Source organism: Mirounga angustirostris, unplaced genomic scaffold, assembly GCF_029215605.1.
Source record: "Mirounga angustirostris isolate CCGP_5_RB_7025 unplaced genomic scaffold, mMirAng1.0.hap1 SCAF_11, whole genome shotgun sequence".
Taxonomy (NCBI): Eukaryota; Metazoa; Chordata; class Mammalia; order Carnivora; family Phocidae; genus Mirounga; species Mirounga angustirostris.
Genome location: NW_026991719.1, coordinates 72,607,984 through 72,624,172, shown reverse-complemented (window position 1 = coordinate 72,624,172; position 16,189 = coordinate 72,607,984). Strand labels below are relative to the sequence as shown.

Sequence of the window (16,189 nt, the reverse complement as noted above, 5' to 3'; positions counted from 1 at the left end):
TTTATTTATTTGACAGAGAGAGAGAGAGAGAGAGAGCACACATGCACAAGTAGGCAGAGGGAGAGGGAGAAACAGGCTCCCTGCTAAGCAGAGAGCCTGATCCCAGGACCCTGGGAACATGACCTGAGCCAAAAGCAGCCGCTTAACCGACTGAGCCACAGGTGCCCCAAAAGTTCATTTTCTTCTTTGCATCAGGGAATTATTAGCATTAATGGTAATTTAATATCCTCTGACTACTTTTTCTGGTCTCCCTGTAATCTATATTTCATGTCACTATAATTTGACTGAATAAAGATAGTCTTATCCCATCCAATTTTAAAAGAATTAACACATACAAACATGTTCAGGTAATTTATTATAATTACTTATAGAATTGAGAAGGATTTTAAGTTAGTTAAGTTAAAGGATTGAACTACAAGTTGTTTTTAACCAAAATAGATATTTTTGTTAAGACATAAAATATCCATTCAGTAGAATTGGCTGATTTTGATAGTTCTTAAGCTCTTCCAGTTAATATTGATATATTAATTAGTTTTTGTTCTTATTGAATGTTTTTTATATTGAATTCTTTTTCTTATTGAATGTTATTTAACTTTGATTAGAAATCATAATGTATACAATTTTAGAAACTAAAGTTCTGATATTACAAAAAATCAAGGACAAGAAACAAATGATCTGATTAAAAAATGAGAAGATATGAATAGATATTTTTCCAAAGAAGACATATAGATGGCCAACAGATACATGAAAAGATGTTCAACATCAGTCATCATCAGAAAAATACAAATGAAAATTACAATGAGATATCACCTCACACCTGTCAGAATGGTTAAAACTAACAGCACAAGAAACAAAAGATGTTGTTGAGGATGTGGAGAAAGGGGAACCCTCTTACACTGCTGTTGGGAATGTGAACTGGTGCAGCCACTCTGGAAAACAGGATGGAGGTTCATCAAAAAGTTAAAAATAGAACAGCCCTATCATCCAGCAATTGCACTACTAGGTATTTACCTAAATAATACAAAAATACTAATTTGAAGGGATGCATGCCCCCTGATGTTTATAGCAGCATCATCAACAATTGCCAAATTGTGGAAAGAGCCCAAATGTCCATCAGCTGATGAATGAATAAAGAAGAAATAGTGTGTGTGTGTGTGTGTGTGTATTACTCAGCCATCAAAAAGAATGAACTCTTGCTATTTGCAACAATGTGGTTGGAGCTACAGAGTATTTAAGCAAAATAAGTCAGTCAGAGAAAGGAACATACCATATGCCTTCACTCATGTGTGGAATTTAAGAAACAAATGATCACGGGGGGAAAAAAGAGAGACAGACCAAGAAACAAACTCTTAACTATAGAAAACAAACTGATGGGTACCAGAGGGCAGGTAGGTGGGAGGATGGGTTAAATAGGTGATGGGGATTAAGGAGTGCACTTGTGATGAGCACCGGTGCTGTATGTACATGTTGAATCACTAAATTGTACACCTGAAACTAATAATGCACTGTATGCTAACTAACTGGAATGTAAATAAAACCTTAAATCAGGGATGGGGCGCCCGGGTGGCTCAGTCAGTTAAGCATCTGCTTTCGGCTCAGGTCATGATCCCAGGGTCCTGGAATCGAGTCCCACATCAGGCTTCTCCCTCTCCCTTTGCCTGCCTCTCCCCCTGATTGTGCTCTCTCTCTCTTTTTCTCTCTGTCAAATAAATAAAAAATCTTTAAAGAAAAAGAAATCACGGACAGTAGATTTTCCTAATACTGCGGATATGACTTGAAATATGTCCTTATATGATTTAATTTTTTGCAGTATTCTCATTTCTCCAAGATTTGAGATTTAATTAAACCTTTTCAGTTTAAAAAATGAGAAACTTGCTTGAGTACAGCTCAACCAAATATTTTTATCTAATATCCACTATGTGCAAGTCATTTGCAAATAAATTTATATTGCTCTTCAATTTTATCCCAACATCATAGTCTTTACATTGGAAAGGCTGTGTGCATATATATACACACACTCATACATTATATATTTATATACACATACACATATGCACATGTACACATACATATCAGTAAACAAATCAGCAAGTTAGATATTGTGTTAATATAATATTACTACAAGTTAATTTGAAATAATTTATTTTACCATTGTGTACTTATGTGCCACACTTAAGAGCTCTGTACAGCCCTGGGCATCTCCAAATGATCGAATTCCTAAGCAGTTTGAAGGATGGAGCTGCTTTATGAGATAATTGGAGCAGACTTCAACGACTTGAGTCAGCTGCAAGAGACAAGCTGCAGCCAACAAATTTTCAATAGTATCTTCTTTTAACTGCAGAACACCTAGATGGTTTGAAAAAGTAAAGAATGATTATATGTCCCCAAAGTAAGACACATATGTGCTAACTAGTTGAATTTTTCAATTTCTCTCATTACTAGGGCTATCATTTCTAGTGCACAGTAACCACTATGGGAATACTTTTAAAAGCCAACATATGCAAGGGAGTCTGTAAAAATATTAATAAGATGGCTGAAGGGAGCCAGACTAGATTATCAAAGACAACTGTAGCAAATGAACAGTGAACACCTTTATTGCAAAGAACAGCAACTTGTTATTTCTTTGTCATCTTAGACCTCATCTAAATCTTATATCTACATCTGAAACTAATGATGTACTGTATGTTGGCTAATTGAATTTAAAGAAAAAAGAAAAATCTACAATTCTTTCACCTAAATAAAATAAATAAGTAAACATATAGATAGATAGATAGATAAATAAATAAATAATAAATCTTATATAAAAAACTGTAAATACTATGACTCAAGGAGTATTTTGTCATATTGTACAACGACCATACAGGTAATTATCATTTGTATGGAAAAATTTTTGATAACTAAGTAGAGCATTGAGGTTATATGTCTATATTTTTGTGTGTCTGTCTGCATTTATTAGCTGATAAGGATGAATTTGCTCAGATATTATGCCTGGAACTGATACCTGGTATTGTCTCAAAAGAAAAATAATATTGCTAACAGTCCTCAAATAAATGTTTGTATGATCATTTTCTTAGGTATAAAAAACTGGCTCTGTTTGAAAATATCTGTGAAGAGATTTTTTTTAATGAGATCAGAGCTATTTAAGCTATTTCCTTTATATTGAAATATAATATATATATATATTTAAATATATATGTACGCACATACATATAAAATTTTCAAAGGAAGCATTGTTGATGACTTTTTGGGAATGTAAGTTATTTTGCATTTTGTTATATTCTTTTTTTTGTTTTAGCCAAAGTATAAGTAAGTTATAAAAAATGATATTTCATATGGAGTATATGTACTATAAACTATTTCTTTATATTTTCTCCTTGTAAAATGCCTTAATATGGATTCTATATGGTTTTATAAGCATAAATGAAAGAGTAAATACATACTGTGAGATGCTCTATATCTGTTTCAACCTCTAAAATATGTGGTGAAATGGTCTTGTCCATCAGCAGACTTTCTTGAGTTGTTTGTTTTTTGTCATGGATTTTGAAGGGAGAGACCTGCCCATATCTCATGAGACCCAGAGAAGTTATAAACTATTCTCAGATTCAGATCTAAGATTCACCTGCTACAGACATTGAAACTTGGCCTGGTTATTCAGGAGAATATTAATTTCTTAATGAACAAAATCATAAAACTCTTTGAAGAAAACAGCAAAAAATCTCCTTGACATTGGTTTTGGCAATAATTTCTTGGTAATGCACCAAAAGACAGGCCACAAAAGCTAAAATAAACAAGTGGGACTACATCAAACTAAAAAGCTTCTGCACAGAAAGGAAATATAAAATATATTGAAAAGGCAATCTACAGAATGAGAGAAATATTGCAAACCATATATCTGATAAGGGGTTAATATCTAAAATATATAAAGGATTCATATAATTCAATAGCATGAAAACAAATAATCCAATTAAAAAAGAACAAGTAGGGGTGCCTGGGTGGCTCTGTTGGTTAAGTGTCTGCCTCTGGCTCAGGTCATGATCTCAGGGTCCTGGGATCCAGCCCTGCATTGGGGGCTTTCTGCTCAGCAGGGAGTCTGCTTCTGTCTCTCCTTCTGCTCCACTCACCCTCATGCTCTCCCTCTCTCTCTCTCAAATGAATAAATAAAATCTTTAAAAATAATAAAAAATAAGTAAAAATAAAAAAGAGCAAGTAACCTGGATCTTTTTTTTTTCCCCAGAAATGACATACAAATGACCAATAGGGATATGAAAAGGTGCTTAACATCACTAAATACCAGGAAAGTGTAAATCAAAATCAAAAGAAGGGATAGCCAATGTTGGTGAGGTTTTGGAGAAAAGAGAACCTTTATGCAGTTTGTAGGAATGTAAATTAATACAGCATTATGGAAAACAGTATGGTGGTGCGAAAAAAATTAAAAAATAAAACTACCATATGATCCAAAAACCCTACTCATGATTATATATACAAAGAAATGAAATCAGGATCTTAAGAGATATCTGCACTCCCATGTTTGTTGTACTATTATTTACAATAGCTAAGAAATGGAAACAACCAACCTAAATGTCCTTCAACAATTGAATGGATAGGGAAATATATCTATATTTTTTTTTCCTCTGATTTCTTAGAAATGGCAAGTAGATTGGTGGTTGCTAGGGGCTGGGAGGGGGAACTGGGGAGATGTAGGTCAAAGGGTGTAAACTTTCATTTATAAGATAAATAGTTGTGAGGATCTAATGTACAACATGGTGTCTATAGTTAATAATATGGTATTGGGTACTGTATACTTGAAAATTGTTGAGAGTATATCTTAAGCATTCTCACCACAAAAAAAGAATTAACTATTTGAGATAATGTGTGCATTAATTATCTTCATCTATGTAATCATTCCACTTGTGTATGTATAGCAAATCATCACATAGTATACTCTAAATATATACAATTATATTTGCCAATTATTGCTCATTAAAGTTGGAATATATAAATAAATACTTATTGGCTTCCAAACTCATCTTGTTACCTTTGTCTTATAGTTTGAGTAAATATGACTTTATTATTTCAAAGGAAGAGACTATGTCTCTAATATAGAGTTGGAATACTACAATTCTAGTTTTTACAAAAGAGAATGGGGGTGCCTAGGTGGCTCAGTTAGTTAAGTGTCCAACTCTTGATTTCAGCTCAGGTCATGATCTCTGGGTCTTAGGATCAAGCCCCCATTGGGCTCTGAGTGCTGAGCATGGTGTCTGCTTGAGATTCTCTCTCCCTGTCCCTCTGACCCTCTCCCCTCTCACATACTCTATTTTATATATATATTTAAAAAATGAGAATGTACCCACACCATTCAAGAGAGAGACAGACATGTCCTTGTATTTTTGTGTTAAAATAGCTTTATTCTCTCATGGTCAAAATTTTTATAACTTATTATTTACCTCCTATTCTTTTATACTACTGAATTTAAATTCTGATTCTGCCCCTTACTACCTTGTGAAAGTTACCTAACAGGTAGATCCTTCAGTTTTCTCATTTCTAGTTGGAATAATAATGTAGATTATATAATGTAGGGCTATTGTGAGGATTGAATGACTTAATACATGCCACTTTACCTGTGTAAGCATACTGCACCAAGGAATTAAGTGCATTAGGATCAACTCCTTCCATCCTGACCTCTTCTTGTTTGGCTTCAAGCACATCATTAGTAAACATTGCAGCAAAATAATCAGACACTGCGCTGAGAACCAACCTTGAAATAGGAATGTTTCATAGGAACTTAAATTAGTCAGTAGTTTCATTGAAAATCATGAAGTACAATCAGTAAGTTTGTAACACTGCTGAGTTTGTTATCTGCATGAATCTTGTATAGTTTGTAACATTGCTGAGTTTGTTATCTGCATGAATCTTGCAGAGTTTAGTAAAGTGTAGTGAAATTAGAAAGGTAAATTAAGTAGGTTGATTTTCTTTTGAGGGTTTGTGCTGTTTTACATCAATTTCTCTGAAGTTTGGCTCTTCTAAATATCACACAGGGAAATGGATCATATATGCTAATGCTTTTTCAATGTAGGAAGATAAAAATATATTCTCCTCAGCATTCTAATTTGTTTTCAGTGGACCAATTCATTCTCATTCACATGCTATACTCATGGAATTCAGATCTGTCTGCATAAGGATACTTACCGATGGGCTGGGATTCGGAGGTGTCCAGCAATAAGTAGTACATCACACAGTTGTTTCTCTTTCAGGTAGTTCTCCATTTTGTGGAGAGTTTGCTCTGCATGGTTTATAGCATGGAACTGCTCCTCAGATCTGTTGACATTCATTTCTTCAGGATTTTGTGTATCCAATCTGAAAGGTGGGTAAGAGGGAGAATATGGTTTATTCTCTTAGTGAGTGTGCAAATGTCCAGTGGAAATTTGGACACACCAACTTCTAAAAGAAATATACTGGATTAAAGTTAAATTAAAGTTAAATTAAAATTTGTCCTCCAATCACTATGATTACTGTCTAATTTTCCATTAAAGTGAAGTACCATAGTTCATAGTTATACTTGGAATGGAACCATAAATATGTATAGTTCCATTGAAGGGCTAGTGGTAATTTTTATATGCACAAACATAAATTTCAAAATGTTAGCCTCTTTCTTTGGTTTTTATTGGTATTACAATTATGCCATTAGGCATAAAATTGTAGTGATGATTCAAAATACATTTCAAATTTAATTATGTCCTGAAGCTTCTCCATGGAATACTCATTATGTGTTTCTTGAAGAATCTCAAACTTAAGAGTTCCATAAAATTCTTTACAATGTCAGCCCCATCAAAAAAATATACAATTTCCATCTTTTATATCTTTTTCCCATATTTATTGAGATATAATTGATATATAATATTGTGTGAGTTTCAGGTGTACAGTGTAATGATTTCATATATGTATATATTGTAAAATTATTACCACAATAAGGTTAGTTAACACATCCAGCACCTCACATAGTTACCATTTTTTATGTGTGTGGTGAGAACACTTAAGATCTAGGGTCTTAGCAACTTTCAAGTGTACAATACAGTATTGTTAACCATAGTCACCGTGCTGTACATTAGATCCCCAGAGCTTATTCATCTTCTTTTCTTTTCCAGATCAGTAGATTTTATTTTATTTTTTTTAAATTTACATTCAAATAGCCAACATATAGTACATCATTAGTTTCAGATGTAAAGTTCAATAATTCATCAGTTGCATATAACACCCAGTGCTCATCACATCATGTATCCCCCTTAATGCCCATCATGCAATGACCCCACCCCCACCCACCTCCCCTCCAGGAACCCTCAGTTTGTTTCCTGTAGTTAAAGAGTCCCTCATGGTTTTTCTCCCTTTCTAATTACTTCCTATTCAGTTTTCCCTCCCTTCTCCTATGATCCTCTGCAGTTTCTTATATTCCACATATAAGTGAAACCATATGATAATTGTCTTTCTCTGATGGACTTATTTCGCTCAGCACAATACCCTCCAGTTTCATCCACATCGATTCAATTGGTGGGTATTCATCCTTTCCGATTGTTGAGTAATATTCCATTGTATATATATATACCACATCTTCTTTATCCATTCATCTGTCGATGGACATCTTGGCTCTTTCATCTTTTTTTGTTTGTTTTCTATTTTTTAATTTTTTTATTATTATGTTCAATTAGCCAACATATAGTACATCATTAATTTTTGAAAGAGTGTTCAACGATTCACTAGTTGCACATAAACCCAGTGCTCATCACAACATGTGCCCTCCTTAATACCCATCACCCAGGTACCCCATCCCTCCACCCCCTCCCCTCTGCAACCCTCAGTTTGTTTCCTGGAGTCTAGAGTCTTTCAGGGTTTGTCTCCCTCTCTGATTTCTTCCCATTCAGTTTTCCTTCCCTTCCCCTATGGTCCTCCGTGCTATTCCTTATGTTCCACATATGAGTGAAACCATATGGTAATTGTCTTTCTCTGCTTGACTTATTTAACTTAGCATAATCTCCTCTAGTTCCGTCCATGTCCATGCAAATGGTAGATATCCAGCCTTTCTCATGGCAGAGTAATATTCCATTGTAAATATGAACATATCTTCTTTGTCCATTCATCTGTTGAAGGATATCTTGGCTCCTTCCACATTCCAAAGATACAGATGTAGTGAAAACAAGGGGCACATGCACCCCAATGTTCATAGCAGCAATGTCCATAATAGCTCCTTCATCTTCTAACTGGAAGTTTGTACCCTTTGACTATTTAAGCAAATATGATGACTGGTGAATTTACAATGAAGAAAGTTGTCTACATGTTTTTTCAGCAGCACACAATGGTGGAATTTAAATATTAGCACAAGCATAGAGAGGCTTACAATCAGTAGAAGCTTAAATACTTAATGCTTGGATGAACATACTTAATTTTTTTAATATTGTCTTTCTTGCTTTTAGGCATCATTTTCCAACCGCCATTAGTTTTAGTTTCCCCCACCCCCAACTCAGCCTGTGTTTCTTTTAAGATAATTGGTCCAGGGCAACATTACTTTCTGTTTAATTTAAATAAATGATTCGTCTCCGAATCTTCTTTTTTTTAATCTCTGAATTTTCTTAACCTTTAAAGACTCTTTTGGACATTCAGTCACAGTATTACATGGATGATTAAGGTAGCATAGTATGAATATCCTTAAAAATTGTCTGCTACAAAATATATTTGTTTTTGAGAGGAACAATACTTTCTCACCATAGGCAAGAAAGCATTCAGGTTTCACTTAACTCAGTTAAGTTAAGGAAACCTAATCTTTCCTCTGCTCAAGTAATGGCTTGATTTACATTGAGTCAATCAAACATCAATGTCATATTATCTTAGCTTTCCTCATGTATACTCCATCAATTATTGAAGAGGATCATATTCTAAAGGAGGAATATATTTTGGGAAGTTTTGGCCAGGAAATAATTTTATTCTGTGAAATTTCTTCAGCCTAATTTGGTTAAGGACAAAAAAATCATCTTTAATTACTGACTAGTTTGGGATGTGTTTACTTGGGCACACAAATTTATTAGATATCTGCAGTATTTTTTATAATTAAAATACTGATTTTTAGAATCAAAATCCTATCAACATGAACCACACACAATTTTGTTATGTTTCAAAAGACAGAGGCAACTGTAGCTTGTGTCTCATTAAGAAGTAAGAAATTAGTACACAAAGAAATATGGATATATCAATTTATTGCATCCAAAATATAAAATACATATTAAGCTAAATATATAAAATATTATAATCTATTCTTGGTCATTATCTAAGCAGACTGTAATAAAACAAGTCAAGCAAGCAAACAAACAACAACAATTAAACTATTGAAACATAACCCAATCTCAATGAGTTCCCAGAGCTCATAAATTACAATTCTCTTGCCTCCATTTTAAATATTGTGATGTCAGGTCAGATGTTATAATGGAAGCCAATGCATCAGAGAATGTTCTTCCTTTTTCTTTATTGTATGATATCTACAGATGGTGACATGGGAAGCAGCATGCTGAAATGAAAAAAGCATCAAAATGCCTAGATTTAGTTCCTGCCCTTGTATACAAGCTGAGTGATCTTGGGCAAGTCACTTTATCTTTCTAAGCTTTAGTTTTCTCCTATAAAATGGAGATAAAAATAATACTATTACAAATACTACCAACAGTAATGCTTATGTCACAGGGCTCTTCAGATGATTACATGAGAAAATGTACGTGAAAGTCTCTGTATAAATGTTAAATTTTGTGTTAAGTTCATTCTAACTACCAAGATGTAGTATTTCCATAAATATCTTTAAAATATTTTCATATGGAACTGTTAATCATTTAATTAATATACTTCAATTTTTAGAACAGTTATAGAATTATATAAAAAAAAACTTTGACAAGTACAGAGAATTCTTTACTTTTGGTTGTCATAACTATGGAAGGGTGTTACTGGCATAAATTGGTAGAGGCCAGAGATATTAGTAACACCCTATAATGCACAGAGCAGCCCTCTACAATAATTGTTCAGCCAAAAATTTCAATGGTTCCAAGTTTGAAACACCCTGGTCTACCTCTTAATTCTATAGTTAGTTTTTAAGAACTTGAAAGCAGAGGCTATATTTAAAAAACAATAATAAAGGATGCACCTAATACAATATTTTGTACACAATTAACGTGTAATCACTGATTTAATAGTTAAGTGTAATATCAGTGACTAAATATGAAATCTTGCCATTTGCAATGACTTGGTTGGAACTGGAGGGTATTTTGCTGAGCGAGATAAGTCAATCAGAGAAAGACATGTATCATATGATCTCACTGATATGAGGAATTCTTAATCTCAGGAAACAAACTGAGGGTTGCTGGAGTGGTGGGGGGTGGGAGGGAGGGGGTGGCTGGGTGATAGACATTGGGGAGGTTATGTGTTATGGTGAGCATTGTGAATTGTGTAGGACTGTTGAATCACAGACCTGTACCTCCGAAACAAATAATACATTATATGTAAAAAAAAAAAAAGGAGAAGAAGAAGATAGCAGGAAAGGAAAAATGAAGGGGGGGAATCGGAGAGGGAAACGAACCATGAGAGACTATGGACTCTGAGAAACAAACTGAGTGTTCTAGAGGGGAGGAGGGTGGGGGGGATGGGTTAGCCTGGTGATGGGTATTAAGGAGGCCACATACTGCATGGAGCCCTGGGTGTTATACACAAACAATGAATCATGGAACACTACATCAAAAACTAATGATGTAATGTATGGTGATTAACATAACATAATAAAAAAAACTAATGATGTATGGTGATTAATATAACAATAAAAATTAATAAAAAATAAAATAAAATATGTTCTGATTTAACAAAAAATATTCTACATTAACTTTTTTTTTTAATATGGCAAAATGGGTAAATTCATTGAGTTTAGACAATAAGGAGGGGAATATGGGCAATCATTACAAAGAACCATTATTGTTAATAACATTTTACCATACCAAAGAACTATTTTAGACCAAAATTTTTAGAATAGTTTTAAATTTACAGAAAAGTGGAAATGATAATAGAAATTTACAGATCCACACTCAATTCCCCCTCTATTATTAATATCTTACATCAATATGTTACTTTTTTATAATTAATAAACCAATACTGATATGTTATTATTGACTAAAGTCCATACTTTTTTCAGATTTCTTCACTTTTTACTTAATGCCCTTTTACTATTCCAAAGTCTGTATATCTTGCAATAACTTCTTCATTTACTCCATTACTGCCTTCATTTCTACTTAAGTTAATTTTCTTGTAATGAAATGTTTTAATTCCCTCCTCATTTCTAATTGTGAATATTCTATATATATTTCCATTGAGATTACATATAATAACCTAAAGTCATAACAATTTATTGTAACCAGATAAATCTAACCACATCACATAGACAATGATTCAATTGCATAGAAAACTGATTCCTTTATAACTATGCTCCTCCCTTTTTGTTATAGACATCACAAGTTACACTTTTATGTATTGTGTACCCATTATCACAGATTTATATTCTTTTTTATGTTTCAGACTCATAAATCCTATAGAAGAATAAAAAGTGGTTATGAGCCAATATTATATTAATACTTGTTTTTATATCTTGTTTTTATATTTGCCATGCATCTTCCATTTTCTGAGGACATTATATTTTTGTTTGGAGTTATGGTCTAAGATCTTTACTTCCAACTTGAAGGAATCCCTTTAATACTTCTTGTTGGACACGTCTAATGGTAATAAACTCTCTTTGTATTTATCTAGGAATATCTTAATTTTGCCAGATACAGAATTATCAGTTCACTTTTTCCAGTACTTTAAATACACCATCTCAATGCTTTTTTGTCCTACAAGATTTCTGCCAATGGAACCACAAATGATGTTATTGATGACTACTTATATGTGACTTCCCACACTAATTTCAAAACGCCCTTTTACTTCTGACAGTTTGATTACAATGAGTCTTCTCTGGGTCTATTGGATTTATCCTTTTGCATTTCATTTAGCTACTTGTATTTTATCTATTTATTTATATTTTATTTTATTGAAGTATAATTAACATACAGTGTATATTAGTTTCAGGTGTGCACCATAATGATTCAATAATTCTATACATCACTCAGTGTTCGCCATAAGTGTAGTCATCATCTGTCAACAAACAACATTATTGCAATCATATTGACTATATTGCTTATGCTATATTTTTCATTTCTGTGACCTATTTATTTTATAAATTGAATTTTGAACTTCTTGATCTTTACCTATTACACCCATCCCCCCACCCACCTAACTCTGGCAACCACCAGTTCTAAAGATCTGGATATCTGTGTGTATGTGTCTTTCTCTCTTTCTTTCTTTCTTTCTTTTTTTTTTTTTATTTGAGTATAGTTGACAAAATGTTACATTAGTTTCAGGCATACAACATAGTGATTTGACTTCTCTATAGGTTATGCTATGATCACCAATACTGTAGCTACCATCTGTCACCATACATTGCTATTACAATATTATTAACTATATTGCTATGATGTACCTTTTATTCCTGTGACTTATTCATTCCATAATTGGAAGCCTGTATCTCTGACTCCCGTTCACCTATTTTGCCCATCCCCCCACATGCTTTTTCTCTTACAACAGTTTGTTCTCTGTATGTATAGATCACATCCTGCTTTTTATTCATTTATTTATTTGTTTTTTTAATTCTGCATATAAGTGAAATCATATGGTATTTGTCTTTTTCTGACTGACTTATTTCACTTAGCATTATACCGTCTAGATCCATCCATGTTGTTGCAAATGGCAAGGTTTCATTCTTTTTTATAGCTGAGTGATATTTCATTTAATATCTATCTCACATCTTCTTTATCCATTCCTTTATCAATGGACACTTGGTTCTATGCCTTTACAGCATTTGAACTATGGTAAAAGGCACACTGTAATATAACCTCATTCAGATCTTTAACTTCAAACTTGGAGGGTTTTTTGAGGCTCTTCAAGAATGTCTTTAAAGAGTATGTATTTTTTTTTTAATTTATATTGCCAAATAGCCTTCCAAAGAGACTGCCAAAAATAACTCTCACCAAAAATTTAAGATAATATGTTCAATTCTTTCTCACAGTAAAATTGTTGTAAAATAGTTTTGCAGCAAAAGCAAACTGAAGGGTTTATTTTTCTGATGTCTGTTTTACTACTCTTCAGAAAAACACAGGAACCTTCAATATTATCCTTAAAATTAAATAAAATCAGACAACAGTAACTTCTGTGATATCAACACTATGGTGGATCAAGAAGCTCCATATCTTCATTCTCTCATGGAAACATCAAGTAAAGAAATACAGACTGACTAAAATAGCTTTGTGAGGGCCTGGGTGGCTGAGTCACTTAAGTATCTGCCTTGGACTCAGGTCACGATCCTGGAATCCCAGGATCGAATCCTGGATGGGGCTCCCCGCTCAGTGGAGAGTCTGCTTCTCCCTCTGACCCTCCCCCCTCTCATGCTCTATCTCACTCTCTCTCACCCTCTCTCTCTCAGATAAATAAATAAAAATTAAAAAAAATAGCTTCGTGAGAGCTCTGGAATGCAGCAACAAAACAAATGCCTAATCAAGAAAAAGTCACATTCAAATGAATAAGAAATTTCATGGTATTTATGCTTGCTCTTGTACCACCCCTACACAGACTAGCATGGTGCAATTGCAAGAAAACAGATTATATCTTGATTTCCTCCTCAGGATACGAGAAAAATTGTGGAACATATTTGCCACATTCTAGCCTGTCTGTAGACCACCCAGAAACTGTTTTCAATATTGCTTAGTTTAGAGCTCAGTTGAAAGTGTCAGTAAAGTTTGGATCTCAGGTTAGAAGTCCCAAAAGTTAGTGGCATGCATCACAGCACATGAAAACTGTGAAGGGACTGCAGATCCATGAACACCTGGGGTAAGGAATTATGAGCAAAAAATATATCCAAAGCTGCAAGAAGTAGGGGTAAGACATAAAGAAATTAAGACATGTATAAGGAGCCATATAAATGAGAAGTTTGAGTAAGAAACACCCATTCAAGCCCACAGAAAGTCCATGCCCAGAAAAGGTCTGATAAAGAACTCAAACCTTAATGTTGGGCTGATTAGTAAAATACTTCCCCACAAGGAACCATTATGCAAAAATTTGTAAAGATGGCTGTCTTTCCAAATGCCCATTTTTGACAAAAGATCAGAAGACATATGAAGTAACATGGAAACATAGCCCATTCAAAAGGAGCAAAATAAATATACAGAAACTGACCTTAAAGCACTATAGGTTTTCACATTTTGTATAAATAACTTTCTTAAATATCCTCAGACTGCTAAGTTAAAACAAAAAGAGCTAAAGAAGATCAGAAAAACAATATATGAAGAAGATAATATCAACAAAGACATAAAGATTTTAAAAAGAACCAAACAAATTCTGGATTTGGGAACTACAATCCTGAATTGAAAAATTCACTAGAGATCTTCAACATCAGAAATGAACCAGTGTAAAAATCTGTGAACTTGGAGACAGGTAATATGAAATTATAAATCTGAGAAATATGAAGAAAAAAATGAAAAACAGTGAATGGAGAGGCACCTGGATGGCTCAATCAGTTAAGCTTTTAACTCTTGATTTCAGTTCAGGTTATGATCTCAGGGTCATGGTGTCAAGCCTCCCACATTCGGTTCTGCACTCAGCGTGGAGTCTGCTTGAGATTCTCTCTCTCCCTCTGCCCGTCCCCCAGCTTGTGTGCTCGCTCTCTCTTTTTTTCAATAAATAAAATCTTTAAAAAAACAAAAAAAAGAAAAACAGTGAATGGAACCTTAGAACTTTTTGGAACATCATAAAAAATACCAATATCTGCATAACTGAAATCCCAACAGAAGAGAGAAAATAAGGGTCAGAGAACTTGTATGAAGATATAATGGTAAAGAATTCCCGGGGATAAATCACCAAGACAGCATGGTACTGGCACAAAAACAGACATACAGACCAATAGAACAGAATAGAGGACCCAGATATGGACCCTCAACTCTATGGTCAAATAATCTTTGACAAAGCAGGAAAAAACATGCAATGGAAAAAAGTTTCTTCAATAAATGGTGCTGGGAAAATTGGACAGCCACATGCAGAAGAATGAAACTCGACCATTCTCTAACACCATTCACAAAGATAAACTCAAAGTGGATGAAAGACCTCAATGTGAGACAGGAATCCATCAAAATCCTAGAGGAGAACATAGGCAGTAACCTCTTTGACATCGGCCCCAGCAACTTCTTTCAAGATACATCTCCAAAAGCTAGTGAAACAAAAGCAAAAATGAACTTTTGGGACTTCATCAAGATAAAAAGCTTCTGCACAGCAAAGGAAACAGTCAACAAAACAAAGAGGCAACCCACAGAATGGGAGAAGATATTTGCAAATGACACTACAGATAAAGGGCTGGTATCCAAAATCTATAAAGAACTTCTCAAACTCAACACCCAAGAAACAAATTATCAAGTCAAAAAGTGGGCAGAAGAGATGAACAGACACTTCTCTGAAGAAGACATACAAATGGCTAACAGACACATGAAAAAATGTTCATCATCATTAGCCATCAGGGAAATTCCAATCAAAACCACACTGAGATACCACCTTACACCAGTTAGAATGGGAAAAATGGACAGGGAATGAAACAACAAATGTTGGAGAGGTTGTGGAGAAAGGGGAACCCTCTTACACTGTTGGTGGGAATGCAAGTTGGTACAGCCACTTTGGAAAACAGTGTGGAGGTTCCTCAAAAATTAAAAAAATAGAGCTACCCTCTGACCCAGCAATTGCACTGCTGGGTATTTACCCCAAAGACACAGATGTAGTGAAAAGAAGGGCCATATGCACCCCAATGTTCATAGCAGCAATGTCCACAATCGCCAAACTGTGGAAAGAGCTGAGATGCCCTTCAACAGATGAATGGATAAAGAAGATGTGGTCCATATATACAATGGAATATTACTCAGCCATCAGAAAAGATGAATACCCAAGTTTTTCATCAACATGGATGGGACTGGATGAGATTATGCTAAGTGAAATAAATCAAGCAGAGAAAGTCAATTATCATATGGTTTCACTTATTTGTGGAACATAAGGAATA

The 16,189-nt window shown here is 34.1% G+C and overlaps 1 protein-coding gene across 2 annotated transcripts in view; it reads right to left on the bottom strand.

Annotated features, from left to right (window-relative positions):
* The window catches only part of KLHL4 (kelch like family member 4), a 171,499-nt gene that overhangs the window by 69,507 nt on the left and 85,803 nt on the right, over positions 1-16,189 (bottom strand). For both annotated transcript variants that reach the window (XM_064574317.1, XM_045880176.2), the window contains 3 exons: positions 6,187-6,354; positions 5,619-5,755; positions 2,150-2,346 (listed from right to left, as the gene is read on the bottom strand). In XM_064574317.1, the coding sequence (XP_064430387.1) occupies positions 2,150-2,346; positions 5,619-5,755; positions 6,187-6,329 (477 nt within the window). In that variant the 5' untranslated portion in view covers positions 6,330-6,354. The remainder of the gene's footprint in view (positions 1-2,149; positions 2,347-5,618; positions 5,756-6,186; positions 6,355-16,189) is intronic.